The sequence below is a fragment of the Ranitomeya imitator genome, chromosome 10 (genome assembly GCF_032444005.1).
Source record: "Ranitomeya imitator isolate aRanImi1 chromosome 10, aRanImi1.pri, whole genome shotgun sequence".
NCBI lineage: Eukaryota > Metazoa > Chordata > Amphibia > Anura > Dendrobatidae > Ranitomeya > Ranitomeya imitator.
Window position 1 is genome coordinate 74,262,781 of NC_091291.1, and position 12,935 is coordinate 74,275,715.

Genomic DNA, 12,935 nt, shown 5'->3' on the forward strand with positions numbered 1-12,935 from the left:
CTTTACTGAATGCCAAGTCCTTGGTGCAAATTTTCTTCAGGGAAATTGTAAAATTACATGGGATCTCGACCGATATTGTTTCTGACTGAGGGGTACAGTTTGTTTCCAAGTTTTGGAGCAAATTTTGCACGCGCCTGGGGATCCATCTGTCATTTTCTTCTGTATTTCACCCGCAGTCTAATTGGCAGACTGAATGGGTTAACCAGAATCTGGAGACTTATCTTAGGTGTTTTCTATCTGAGAATCAGGAGGATTGGGATACATATTTACTGTTAGCCGAATTTGCAGTAGATAATCGTTGTCATGCATCTACTGGCAAGTCCCCGTTTTTCGGGGCATATGGGTTCCATCCTCAGTTCAGCTCATTTAATAAAAGTAGTCCTTCTGGATTACCAGAAGAGGAATCTATTACATCCATATGGCAGGGGGTTACTAATAATTTGAGGAAGATGGGGTCCAAATATAAGTATGTGGCTGATCGGAGACGTTTAGTGAGTCCGCATCCGTGTGTTTGTGACTTGGTGTGGTTGTCCTCTAGAAACATGAAGTTGAAGGTTCCATCTTGGAAACTGGGTCCCAGGTTTATCGGTCCTTATAAGATCGTAGCCATCATCAATCCCCTAGAATTTCGCCTTGCTTTGCTGCTCACCTTTAGGATCCATAATATATTTCATAGATCTCTCCTCAAAAAAATCTACCATCAGCTCTACCACCATCTCTTGTGATTGTCGATGGAAACTTGGAGTTTCAGATTACAAAAATGATGGATTCTCATTTAGTTTGCCGGTATTTGGTACACTGGAGAGGGGGTACGGTCCTGAGGAGAGTATTTGGGTACCAGCATCTGACGTTCATGCGACCAGATTGATCCAGTCTTTTCACGTGGCACACCTAGATAAACCCGGTCCAGAGGTTACGAAGGTCTCTCTTAGAAGGGGGGTAATGTCTTCGGGTTACTGCAATAGAGAAGAGCCAGAAGCCCACAGCGTCTGACTGCTCCTAATAATGTGCCGAAAAAAAGCACTTCTCCTTCTTTAAATTGTGTTTATTTATTTTGGCAGAACGGGGGTTAATCGGCCATGTTAAAAACTCCGAAAGTATAAGCTCTCAGTTGAGCTTGGTTTGCCACTCCTGTCCCCTTTATAATCTGGGTCCTGATTCAAACCCACGTCAGAGCTAGCATTTGCTAAATGGCTTGGAGGAGAGGTGTTTACATGAGGCGTTTAGAAGGAATTATCTGTGACTATTGCATAGTTTGTAAGTGTGATAGTGTGATAATTCCCTTCCCTCCTTTTACGATGGTTATTCCTCCATCCTCCACTCCCTGCTGCATTCCTCTGTTATATGTGAGTGAATATTTGTATGCTTGGTAATTTCAGTTTACCCTTGTTTGTGTTGCCTTGTTCATCGGGTTGGTGTACTGCGTTGCACAGTAGCCCCCCCCCTTCCCTGGGTGGGGGAAGAGAACAAATGGAGGTCTGATTCAGGAGATAAAGCAAAGAAGGCAGCCCAACATCTTCACATTTGGAAGTATCTCGGGGAATAGGGTGAGCTAGGGCGCCCCCTAGTTGTAGGGATAGGGAATCACCCCCTCGTTCCGAGTCACCCGACAGCTGGGTCGTGACAGATTAATTGCGTCTTAAATGTTGAGAAATACAGACAGAAAATTGTCAATAATTAGTGATGATCAAGCACTAAAATGCTTGAGTGTTTGGTACTCAAATCAAGGAGGTCTGAAGCTCGGATGGTCTCGAATCGAGCAACGAGTATAATGGAAGTTAAAGGGAAAGTCTAGCATTTTTCCAGAAGACACTAACATAGAGGGATGGGGATGCAGTAAAATTGATGAAATGGATGGGAACTGCACTCAAATGGAATGGGAACATCATGGTGAAGATGCCAGGATGCATCTCTGACTCCCAGGTTGCTTCTGGGGACAATGTTGTCAGAGTATTACTCCACTTTTACAGACTGTTGATAAAACATACAAAATCGAAGATAAAATAGATTTTACAGTAAAAAATGTTAGGAAACCCTCCTCCACCAGTTCATAGCTGGGCCATCTCTCACCATATTTCTCCATCGTCTATGACTACAGTAGATGACATATAGTTGTAGAGTGGGAAATAAAACTACAACCACTGGTAGTTACTGGTAAATGTAATTTAAAATATGTTACCACCTTATCTGTGTATGTGGTGTATGTGACATAGTCAGACACATCCTGTTTAATTTATGAAGTAGGGACTCTGAAACTCACAAAGCCTATGTGGACAATTCAAGAACTGCCAAAAATTAGAAAGAAGATATATTCTGATATCCCTCGTATTAGACATAAAGGATGGCCTCATACACATTCTGTTAAAATTGTTAGGTAGTGGGACTCCTAGACTCATAAAACCTATGCTCTAAGTGCAAGGGCTGCCAAATATTATAAGGAGGGACTGCAATACACCCTGGAAGACACATAGAGGAGGACCTCAGAATTTTTATTCCCCATTTTTAATGAGTGGGACTCCTAAACTGGTAAAGCCTGTGCACTAAGTGCAAGGGCTGAAAAACATTTAACCCTGGGGGTACACATGTAAGAGAATTCTAGAGGTAGGCCTCACACATATCCTATAAGCATTATGAAGAAGAACAAAATACACAACCTGGAAAAATGTAAGAGCAAGGGCTGCCTGATGACTCTCTAAAAATTGTCAGCGAGTGTCACCTTTTTACTCTCTAACAATTATGAGCAAGGGCTGCATAATGACCCTCTAAAAGTTATAAGCTCCCGCAGAAGGCCATGGATTCGGACTCTGCATACACCATCAGCAGCACGTCCTCTTCACTGTCCCTTACCGCACAGCTTCCGCATTTTAAACTAGGTATATAATATATGCCTGCAAACTTTCCGATATTAATAGGTAAAAGAAAATATGTAGCCCTAAAAAGGATTTTTATTTCTAGGTTTCAGCAGCAGTATACCTATAGAAGGAATTTAAGGAAATAAATCTTGCCTACAGTGGGGAAAACAGGTATTTGATATACTCTCTGGTTTGCAAAGTTTTCCCACCTACAAAGAATTAAGGGGTATGTAATTTTTATCATAGGTACACTTCAAATGAGAGAGACAGAATCTTAAAAAAATCCAGAAAATTATCTTGAATGATATTTACATAATTATTTAGCATTTTATTGCATGAAATAAGTATTTGATACAATAGAAAATCAGAACTTTCACACTGCAGCAGGGATTTTGGCCCACTCCTCCATACAGCTCTTCTCCAGATCTTTCAGGTTTCGTGGCTGTCGCTGTGTAACATTGAGTTTCAGCCCCCTCCAAAGATTTTCTATAGAGTTCAGGTATGGAGACCGGCTATGCCACTCCAGGGCCTTAAAATGCTTGTTACGGAGCCACTCCTTAGTTGTCCTGGCTGTGGGCTGCTGGTCATTGTCATGCTGGAACACCCAGCCACAATCCATCTTCCATGCTCTTACTGAGGGAAGGAGGTTGTTGGCCAAAATCTTGCGATACATGACCCCATCCATTCTCTCTTCAATATGGTGCAGTCGTCCTGTCCCTTTTGCAGAAAAGCACACCCAAAGTATGATGTTCCACCCACCATGCTTCATGGTTTGGATGGTGTTCTTGGAATTGTACTTATCCTTCTTGCTCCAAACATGGCGAATGGACTTGATACCAAAACATTCTATTTTGGTCTCATCTGGGCACATGATCGTCTCCCATGCCTCCTCTGGATCATTCATATTGTCATTGGTAAAGTTTAAACGGGCCTGGACCTTGCGTGCCCTACAGGATTTTAATCTATGACAGCATAGTGTGCTACTAACAGTAATGTTTGAGACTGGTCCCAGCTTTCTTCAGGTAATTAACCAAGTCTTCCCCTTCAGGGTATTTCCGCTATAGTTGTGGGCTGATTCCTGACTGTTCTCAGAATCATCCTTATCCCACGAGGCGAGATCTTGCATGGAGCTTAGACTGAGGAAGGTAGACAGTCATCTTGCATATCTTCAATTTTCTAATAATTGTGCCAACAGTTGATGCCTTCTAACTAGCTCCTTGCTTATTGTCCTGTTGGCCATCCTAGCCTTGTACAGGTCTACAATTTTGTCCCTGGTGTTCTTAGACAGCTCTTTGGTCTTAGCCATGGTGGAGAGGTTGGAGTGTGATTGAGTGTGTGGACAGGTGTCTTTTATACAGGTAACGAGTTTAAACAGGTGCATTTAATACAGGTAATGAGTGGAGAGTAGGAGGGCTTCTTAAAGAAACGCTAACATGCCTGTAAGAGCTACAATTCTTGCTGGTTGGTAGGTGATCAAATACTTATTTCATGCAATAGAATGCAATTTAATTAATTAAAATTCATACAATGTGACTTTCTGTTTTTTTTTTTATTTTCTATTCTGTCTCTAACAGTTAAAGTGTACCTACGAAAAAAATTAGAGACCACTCCATTCTCTGTAGGTGGGAAAACTTACAAAATCGGCAGTGTATCAAATACTTATTTTCCCCACTGTATATGCCTCTAATCCCAAACTATCCCTCCTCCACCAGCTATTGCTATACTGGATGCAGATAACAACAGTTTTACAACAGAAAGCATAGTATGTAGGACTAAAGACTTGTGTTTTAATTGTACAGCGGTGGTATACAAGTACTGCAATAGAAATTAAACACTGCCTATATGCCTGCTCTAATCTAAGCTCTTCCTCCTAGATCAACATTCCCTGATCTGTTTCCAGAAGAGAGAGAATGCAGAGCTTCGTGTCACCGGGTCATATGTAAGACCCGATGACGGTATGTGGCCGCCCAATCACAGTAATGCCATTACGGCATTACCGTGTACAATGTCTGCTTGTTTACTGCCTTCCTAACGGCCTAGACATATGCAGTATTATCAGTGAGGCATCTGATTGGCTCAAATTTATTCAACATCATGTCTATGTGGGCGTACATAAAGAGAAGGATCTGTGCAAGCCTACACCCACAGAAGATCTGTGGTCAGTTCTCCAAGATGTTTAAAACAACCTTCCTGTCAAGTTCCTTTAAAAACTGCACAAGTGTGAGGCTATGTGCACACGTTGCGGATTGGTGAGCGGATTGTTCCGTACTAGTTTTTGCAAAATCCGCAGAAAAACCGCACTGCTGATTAGCTGTGGATTTGCCGTGGATTTACTGCAGTTTTTGTGCAGTTTTTGTGCGGATTCCACCTGCGGTTTTACACCTGCGGATTCCTATTGAAAAATAGGTGTAAACCGCTGCAAAATCCGCACAAAGAATTGACATGCTGCGGATAATTACCGCTGCGTTTCTGCTCGTTTTTTTCCGCAGCATGTGCACTGCGGATTTTGTTTTCCATAGGTTTACATGGTACTGTACAACGCATGGAAATCAGCTGCAGATCCGCAGCGTCAAATCCGCTGCGGATCCGCAGCAAAATCTGCAACGAGTGGACATAGCCTAAGTAGAAGGAGTGATGCTGTTTTTAAGACGAGGGTGGTTCCACCAAATACTTATTTGTTTTAGATTTTGATTTTGCTCGCTAATATTGCATTTTGTTAAAAAAAAAAAACTTACACTTCTATTTTTTAAAGCATTTTTACTTTGCAGCACTTTTTCCACACCTCCCTAAAACTTTTTCACAGTACTATATTTAACTTATATTTATTTAAATATGTAAATTATAATGGAGTATAATGTTGTACAGCCAGATATGTTATCTTTTCAATATGATAAATGCCTGAATTATTTTTCAGTTTTTTTATTAATATTGAACTGTTATGAGAGTGCATAAGAATGTAAATAATATTTCTTCCTTAGACTTACTTTTTAGTTTGTGTTGCAAGTATGACATCCACTGATGCATTGTGGAATCTCCAAACATGTAAAAGAACTTTCCTTTCATACATGTGTTCAGTTCCTCCATAGTGTGATAGGTCTGCATTTTGCACTCTTTTGGGTACCATAAATTCTCCATTACATATCCACTGGGATATTCTAAGCTTATTCCAGTTTTACAGGGGTCTTTCATTTTTGAACTAGAATCTTAAAAAAACAAAACAAAAAAACCTATTATATTTAAATATGACTGCTTATGTGAATTTGTAAGTTGATAACATATATTCAATAGATATTCAAACAGAGGTTGTAATATATAGCAATAATAATAAATAAGAATGACATAACTAATAAATAATTATTAATGGTTGATATTAGTAATTATATTGTATTAATAGATGCACATAAAAATAGTAATAGCAAATTACTTATAATTATTAATATAGATATGACTAATAATTATATAATAATAATACTACATTGATTCCTTTTCTCACAAACTAACACCAACAGCATTTACTAACTCATAACATGATCGTGCGATCGTGCATAAGCCTTTTCCTATCCAGGTGCATTGTACTAGCAGCAGACTAATTGTGGGAAAAATGTTTTTTTTTTACAGCATGTCTTTACATTACATTAACTATAGATTTAGAAAACAAACATGGTTTTTAGCTCACTGTAGTAATCTATGATTGGTAGTGTTGAGCGATACCTTCCGATATCCATAAGTATCGGATTGTATCGGACGATATTCGAAAAATATTGGCTATCGCCGATACCGATACCCGATACCAATGCAAGTCAATGGGACCAAAATATTGGAATTAAAATAAACCCTTTCTTTCCTTGTAGGTTCATTCTACATGAAGGAAAACAACTAAGAATAATGTAGGATGTATTGGGGAAGGTGGAGGAGACATTAAAGGCATAGAGGTTTAGCCCAATCAAATGGAATAGCAGGAAGTAATTTTTTTTTTTAAGATGTTCGGAGTTACAAAGCTATTGACTATGTTACGATTTTTTATATTTAGTCAGATATTTATGTTTCACTACTTCCATGCTGTTCACCTTCTTTTTAACTTCTCCCACACTTTCTTCTTCATCATCCTCAGCAGCATCATCTTTTCCATCAACTTCTCCTTCACCTTATTCATCTTCTTCTTTTTCACCTTCTTCGTATTATTTTTTTTACATTCTTCATATTCAACTATTATTCTTCTTCATAATCAACTTCTTCATCTTCTTCATATTCTTCTTCTTCATCATATTCTTATTTGTGACAGCCAGTCCTTCCTGTAGTTGTTATCTATAAAAGTTTGAAGATTACACCTTCTGTTCTGCCTGTCACAAAAGATTTACAACAGGATTTGTCCGCGTTCAGTTTGGCCTGCAGCAGCAGGTTTTTTCCAGGGGCACCACGAGGAGGAACGGACTCACCCACATACACTGCTTAGTCTTCTTCTGCTTATAATTTAGATAATATCTTTTCCTCTGATTTTTAGTCTTATGCTTAATGTTCTGCTTTTTGTTCTGCAGCTTCTTGTTCTTTTGCTTCTCGGTCTTCAGGGTCGTCATGTTTAGAGTCTTGAACTTGAAAATGTAGCAGAAGGTACAAAAGCAAAAGACACTGCCGAGAACCAGCTGACGGTACTGGAACCCGGATGGCTAGCCGATGGTACAAGAGCCAATGGAACAACCGAGGACCAGCTGACGTTACTGGAACCCGGATGGCTAGCCGAAGGTACAAGAGCCAATGGAACAACCGAGGACCAGCTGACGTTACTGGAACCCGGTTACTAAGCAGGAGGTACCCGTGCTAGAAAGCACTACCAAGGACCACCTGACGTTGGTGGAACTCGGACACCCAGAAGGAGGCAACTAAGCCAAAGGCTCTGCCCGGAACCAGCTGATGGTACTGGAACCAGGATGGGGAGCAGAAGGTACAAGAGCAAAAGATACTGCCGAGAACCAGCTGATGGTACTGGAACCTGGATGGCTAGCCGAAGGTACAAGAGCTAATGGAACAACCGAGGACCAGCTGATGTTACTGGAACCCGGTTACTAAGCAGGAGGTACCCGTGCCAGAAAGCACTACCAAGAACCACCTGACGTTGGTGGAACTCGGACACACAGAGGAGGCACCTAAGCCAAATGCTCTGCCCGGAACCAACTGACGGTACTGGAAGCAGGATGAGGAGCAGAAGGTACAAGAGCAAAAGACACTGCCAAGAACCAGCTGACGGTACTGGAACCCGGATGGCTAGCCGAAGGTACAAGAGCCAATGGAACAGCCGAGGACCAGCTGATGTTACTGGAACCCGGTTAATAAGCAGGAGGTACCCATGCCAGAAAGCACTACCAAGGACCACCTGACGTTGGTGGAACTCGGAAACCCAGAAGGAGGCACCTAAGCCAAAGGCTCTGCCCGGAACCAGCTGATGGTACTGGAACCAGGATGGGGAGCCGAAGGTACAAGAGCAAAAGACACTGCCGAGAACCAGCTGACGGTACTGGAACCCGGATGGCTAGCCAAGGGTACAAGAGTCAATGGAACAACCGAGGACCAGCTGACATTACTGGAACCCGGTTACTAAACAGGAAGTACCCATGCCAGAAAGCACTACCAAGGGCCACCTGACATTGGTGGAACTCGGACACCCAGAAGAAGGCACCTAAGCCAAAGGCTCTTCCCGGAACCAGCTGATGGTACTGGAACCAGGATGGGGAGCAGAAGGTACAAGAGCAAAAGACACTGCCGAGAACCAGCTGACATACTGGAACCTGGATGGCTAGCCGAAGGTACAAGAGCCAATGGAACAACCGAGGACCAGCTGACGTTACTGGAACCCGGTTACTAAGCAGGAGGTACCCGTGCCAGAAAGCACTACCAAGGACCACCTGACGTTGGTGGAACTCGGACACCCAGAAGGAGGCACCTAAGCCAAAGGCTCTTCCCGGAACCAGCTGACGGTACTGGAACCAGGATGGGGAGCAGAAGGTACAAGAGCAAAAGACACTGCCGAGAACCAGCTGACGTACTGGAACCTGGATGGCTAGCCGAAGGTACAAGAGCCAATGGAACAACCAAGGACCAGCTGACGTTACTGGAACCCGGTTACTAAGCAGGAGGTACCCGTGCCAGAAAGCACTAGTCAAGAACCACCTGACATTGGTGGAACTCGGACACCCAGAAGGAGCTACCTAAGCCAAAGGCTCTGCCCAGAACCAGCTGACGGTACTTGAACCAGGGGGACCTATTCAAGCTTGTGTTCCTAGGAACCAGCTAATGGTGCTGGAACTCATATAGGCAGCAGAAGGTCCACAGGAAAAAGAATTGCTAGGCCGCGAGCCACCGTAGTTACCGAAAACCCACAGTCCAACAGGGGGGAGCTTGTCCTATTGGCACAACGGAACCAGCCTTCATTGCCAACATAGGAAGCACCTAAACTGCAGGCAATATAGTCAGCTAACCAGACTGCAACACAACAGGACAACGTATTGGAGGCAAAGTGACCTTGACACTACCCGGAAACAGCTGGCGTGCTGGACCCAGGCTGGGCAGGAGGGAGTACCCGTGCCAAAGACACTTCTGAGCAGCAGCTGGCGGTGTTGGAGCCCAGGGAATGCAGGAGAAGCCGAGTATAGGCTGAGGCCTAATTGGAGCAAATTGAAAGGGAACCTTTAACCTCCCCCCAGGTGTTTGCAACTAAAAGATCCACCTTGTGCAGCAGTAATGCTGCACAAGGAAAAGGTGGCTCTTTTAATTGTGCTCCTTGCACACGATGAAATTATCATTTATAAAATGTGTCCCCCTATACCCAGAAACCGTCCCGGAGGCGGGACTTTCCTTCTTAATGAGATGCAGCACAGCCATCATTCACACCCCCTTGGCGCCGTGCGCCACCTCCTCAGCATTGTTTGAATCTGTCCCGGAGCCTGCGCTGTTATGTTATCCCTTGGCCATGCGCAGCTAGTGCTGCCCGTCTTCAGACATCATTTGTTGTCAGGCTGGCTGCGCCTGTGCGGCCACCCTGTCGGAGATACTGCCCCGCAGTGTCTTTGGATTTATTTACACTGCGAGCCTGGGATTCATGGCCATGCACTGTGCATATCTTTGCCTGTCACTCATCTCCTTCCACCTTCTTCAGACTGTGCCGCGTCAGCTGATCCCAAATAGCATGCCACGACCGTGACGCGGCACAGTCTGAAGCAGGTTGAAGGAGATGAGTGAGAGTCCTAGATATGCACTGCACAGCACTTCCGGGAAGCAACTGGCGTTGTTGGAGCCCAGGGACAGCAGGAGGAGCAGAGTGTAGGCCAAAGCCTGCACTCGAAGCAGTTTAATATCTGTTGTTGTGTCAGCGTGGCGGTCGCAGGACACATTGCTGGATACACAGCAGGGGAACAGCTGACGTTACTGAACCCCACTAACACAGGAGCGAGTGTTTTTCTCTGTGCAGACAACACTTCCGAGCACCAACTGGCTGTGTTGGAGCCCAGGGTCAATCAGGGTGTAGGCCGAGGCCAAATTGAAGCCAGTTTATTATCTGCTGTAGTGTCAGCGTGGTGGTCGCAGGACACATTGCCGGATACACAGCAGGGGAACAGCTGGCATTACTGAACCCCACTAACACAGGAGCGAGTGTTTTTCTCTGTGCAGACAGCACTTCCGAGCAACAACTGGCGGTGTTGGAGCCCAGGGACAGAAGGAGGAGCAGACTTGAGCTATTGCCGCACACACAGCAGGGGAACAGCTGGTGTTACTGAACCCCACTAACACAGGAGCAAATGTTTTTCTCTGTGCAGACAGCACTTCCGGGCAACAACTGGCAGTGTTGGAGCCCAGGGACAGCAGGAGGAGCAGACTTGAGCTATTGCCGCACACACAGCAGGGGAACAGCTGGTGTTACTGAACCCCACTAACACAGGAGCGAGTGTTTTTCTCTGTGCAGCAAGCACTTCTGAGGATCAACTGGTGGTGTTGGAGCCCAGGGAATCCAGGAGAAACAGAGTGTAGGCCGAGGCCTGCACTGGAGGCAGTTTAATATCTGTTGTTGTGTCAGCGTGGAGGTCGCAGGACATGTTGCCGGATACACAGCAGGGGAGCAGCTGGCATTACTGAACTCCACTGACACATGAGCGAGTGTTTTAATCTGTGCAGCCAGCACTTCCGAGCACCAACTAGCGGTGTTGGAGCCCAGGGATTACAGAAGAAACAGAGTGTAGGCCGAGGCCTAATTGGAGCCAGTTTCAAATCTGTAGTAGTGTGAGTGTGGAGATAGCAGGAGCAATTGCCGGATACACAGCACAGGAGCAGCTGGTGTTACTGAACCCCACTGACACATGAGCGAGTGTTTTTCTCTGTGCAGCCAGTACTTCCAAGCACCAACTGGCAGTGTTGGAGCTCAGGGAATCCAGGAGAAACAGAGTGTAGGCTGAAGCCTGCACTGGAGGCAGTTTAATATCTGTTGTTGTGTCAGCATGGAGGTCACAGGACACGTTGCCGGATACACAGCAGGGGAGCAGCCGGCGTTACTGAACCCCACTGACACATGAGCGAGTTTTCTTCTCTGTGCAGCCAGCACTTCCGAGCACCAACTGACGGTGTTGGAGCCCAGGGATTACAGAAGAAACAGAGTGTAGGCCGAGGCCTAATTGGAGCCAGTTTCAAATCTGTAGTAGTGTGAGTGTGGAGATAGCAGGAGCAATTGCTGGATACACAGCAGGGGAGCAGCTGGCATTACTGAACCCCACTGACACATGAGCGAGTGTTTTTCTCTGTACAGCCAGCATTTCCGAGCACCAGCTGGCGGTGTTGGAGCCCAGGGATTACAGAAGAAACAGAATGTAGGCCGAGGCCTAATTGTAGCCAGTTTCAAGTCTGTAGTAGTGTGAGTGTGGAGATAGCAGGAGCAATTGCCGGATACACAGCAGGGGAGCAGCTGGCGTTACTGAACCCCACTAACACATGAGCGAGTGTTTTTCTCTGTGCAGACAGCACTTCAAGGCAACAACTGGCGCTGTTGGAGCCCAGGGAAAGTAGGAGGAGCAGACTTTAGTTATTGCTGCACAAACAGCAGGGGAACAGCTGACGTTACTGAACCCCAATAACAGAGGAGCAACTGATGACTGTGCAGACAGCACTTCCAGGCAACAACTGGTGGTGTTGTTGCCCAGGGACAGCAGGACGGGAAGAGTGTAGGCTGATGCCTAATTGGAGCAAGTTGAAAGGGAACCTTTAACCCCCCCAGGTGTTTGAAACTGAAAGAGCCAACTTGTGCAGCACTAATGCTGCACAAGGAAAAGGAGGCTCTTTTAATTATGCTCCTTGCACACGCTGAACTAAACATTTATAAAATGTGTCCCCTTATACCGTGAAACCGACCCGGAGGTGGGACTTTCCTTCATAATGTGACGCAACACAGCCGTCATTCCTACCCCCTTGACGCCGGGCGCGGCCTCCTCAGCGTTGTTTGAATCTGTCCCGGAGCCTGCGCTGTTATGTTAAACCTTGGGCATCCGCAGTTAGCGCTGCCCGTCTTCTGACATCATTTGGTGTCAGGATGACTGCGCCTGTGTGGCCGCGCTGCCAGAGACCCCGCCTCGCAGTGTCTTTTGATTTATTCACACTGCGGGGCTGGGATTCATAGGCATATGCAGTGCATATCTTCGCCTCTCACTCATCTCCTTCTTCAGACTGTGCGGCGTCACGGCCATGCCATATAATTAGGGATCAGCTGACGGTGCACAGTGTGAAGAAGGCGGAGGGATATGAGTGAGAGCCTGAGGTGAAGATATGCACTGCGCATGGCCATGAATCCCAGCCCCACAGTGGGAATAAACTGAGGAGGCGGCACCCAGTGCCAAGGGAGTAGGAATGACGGCTTTGCTGCGTCTCATTACGAAGGAAAGTCCCACTTCTGGGACGGTTTGACGATATGAGGAGACACATTTTTTAAGTGTTAAGTTCAGCGTGTGCAAGGAGCATAAGTAAAAGAGCCATCTTTTCCTTGTGCAGCTGTAGCACAAGGTGGCTCTTTCAGTTACAAACGCCTGAGGGGGGACAGGTTCCCTTTAATTTCTG

At 45.3% G+C, this 12,935-nt stretch overlaps 1 protein-coding gene across 5 annotated transcripts in view; it reads right to left on the reverse strand.

Annotated features, from left to right (window-relative positions):
• LOC138651574 (NXPE family member 1-like) overlaps positions 1-12,935 on the reverse strand; it is a 474,026-nt gene that overhangs the window by 67,615 nt on the left and 393,476 nt on the right. For all 5 annotated transcript variants that reach the window (XM_069741869.1, XM_069741868.1, XM_069741870.1 and 2 more), the window contains one exon: positions 5,837-6,055. In XM_069741869.1, the coding sequence (XP_069597970.1) occupies positions 5,837-6,055 (219 nt within the window). The remainder of the gene's footprint in view (positions 1-5,836; positions 6,056-12,935) is intronic.